The 2,131-nt window shown below is 38.6% G+C and overlaps 1 protein-coding gene across 1 annotated transcript; it reads left to right on the top strand.

Annotated features, from left to right (window-relative positions):
* Positions 1–351: 351 nt before the first annotated feature.
* On the top strand, positions 352–1,991 carry Nup43 (nucleoporin 43). The gene is made up of 2 exons (XM_017606859.1): positions 352–739; positions 797–1,991. The coding sequence occupies exons 1-2, from the start codon at positions 469–471 to the stop codon at positions 1,603–1,605; spliced, it is 1,080 nt and encodes a 359-aa protein (XP_017462348.1). The 5' UTR covers positions 352–468; the 3' UTR covers positions 1,606–1,991.
* Positions 1,992–2,131: the final 140 nt, after the last annotated feature.

The following is a 2,131-nucleotide window of genomic DNA, read 5'->3' on the forward strand; positions in this document are numbered from 1 at the left end:
TACTGGATTTTACTGGAAATTAGTAAAAAAACGCAACTAACGTTGCCGCAAGAACTATAGCGGTTAGTAGGACTGTTGCGATAAGTACAAGAAAGGGATGAGTGTTTGTGATGGCAGTATTGTCGAGATGCGATTGCCGTACATATTATGCTTGTTAATATTTTACGAAAACATCGTCTGATTTGTACATTTAGGGTCTTTTAGGCAACATCATATAAAACAGCTATGAAATAAATTCTTTTCAAAATTTAAATATATATTATAGCGAAGGTTTCATGTATCGAATCGGTATCGGGTACCGAAAAGGAAGTATTGNTAATTCAGCACATCACTATATTTCAGATCCAACCACAATTAATGAAGCCGGGCTATAGTTTTTGACACAGTATACTGTGGTTTTTGATCTAATTTGTTTTGTAATATATTTTTTGATTTTGTGGCGGAAATTATAACATTAAACACTGCATCATGGATACAAGTGTGAATACGTTCTTCGTATCGGAGAAAATATCAAAAATTCGCTGGTTGCCGGAGAAGTTGGAAGCAGCAGAACGTATCCTCACTGGAAGTTGGGAGATGCCCGCTAATTTTGTGCGTTTATGGCGATTACAGCAGAATCAATACGCTGATGACTACAACGAGTTTGTCCCGCGTTGTTGTGACAAACAACCCTTCAATGGTGATGTTACCGGGCTTGAATTTATTGCAAATGATTTGGCTGTAGTTAGCTGCGCTGATGGTAAGCCGTTGTTTAATAGTTGCGCTTTTGCAATATAATTCATTACATATTACATAGGACGTATTACAATACTGCATGTTACACGCGCCGTTGAGGATGATGTCTTAAAACAGAAAGCGCAAAGTGATGTACTTCACAAATTTGAAGCAAGTGGCGCTGCGGCTCCTTGTACAGCAATATCTGCATACGAAAAGGAAATTGCCACTGTAGGTGAGGATGGTCGCTTGAATATTGTTGATGCTAATGATGTGCATAAAGTGCGACGCACCATTGAGGCAGACAGCATAGCGCTGACTGCTTTAAAATACGTCAATCCTCGTGAGGTGCTAACAGCAAATCGTATGGGTGTCATTCGAATGTTCGATGTACGTGCCTCAGCCGATGAAGTAGCTGTCACAGCTTTTATGACTTCATGTGAAGAGGAAAGACGTTCAAATTATGTATCCGCGATCACTTCGCATCCAACACAACCGCATATTGTACTAGCTGGATCAGAGGAGGGCTCCATAACCGTATGGGATCTACGACAACCAGGGTTTCCAGCATCATATTTGAGTGCACATACCAGTGCTATAACTGAAATTGGTTTCCACCATAGAGAACCTTCCAAGCTCTTTACTGCTGCGGAAGGTGGCGAGTTGTGGTTGTGGAAGCAACAGTCGAGTACGGGTATTACTGATATGGAAGCATCTGCAGCGGAACACTGTAACCCTTGGTTAAATGGGGAGCGTGCTAAAAGCCGAATAAATGTTACATCATTAATTTCAAATTTGCGAAAATCTATTAACACCTTCGATGCAAGTGGCTCAAAGATAATTTGTGGCAGCGATAGCGAAGCAATTTATTTTATTGATAGTATATATTAAATGTTATGTTAAAATAATATGTAGTTGATATTAAATGAGGTACCTAAGTTTTTGTAAACGATATACATATTTTATTAATTCAACTCGTAAATTGGTGTTTAAAACAGAAGTTTAAAGATTGTTTCGCTTTCTGAAGGATAGAGTTGGTTTAGTGTGGTTGTAACAGCATACGAATTCCCCAAAGAGTTTTTGGCGAATGATGCTGGAATGACAGCCCTTGGCCAAATATGAATCGGGATGTTCCGCCTACGTAGCCCTGACTGTCGTGAGAAAGTCTCTAAGATTGTATATCCGGTTCGTGACTTTTCTTAGTTAAGACACAAACAAATTACGTACATGCAACCGATTTGAAAGTTTACAACGGAAATTAGCTTTTAAAGTTACTAGAATTATCCGAAGAAGCTTTTAACAAGTTGAAATCATTGTGATATCTTTTTAACCGACTTCCAAAAAAGGAGGAGGTTTTCAGTTCGTCGGATTTTTTTTATATTTTTTTTTATGTATGTTACCGCATAACTTTGGACCA

Source organism: Rhagoletis zephyria, unplaced genomic scaffold (genome assembly GCF_001687245.7).
Source record: "Rhagoletis zephyria isolate East Lansing unplaced genomic scaffold, Rhagoletis_zephyria_1.1 Rzeph_scaffold_49229, whole genome shotgun sequence".
In the NCBI taxonomy this organism is placed as follows: domain Eukaryota; kingdom Metazoa; phylum Arthropoda; class Insecta; order Diptera; family Tephritidae; genus Rhagoletis; species Rhagoletis zephyria.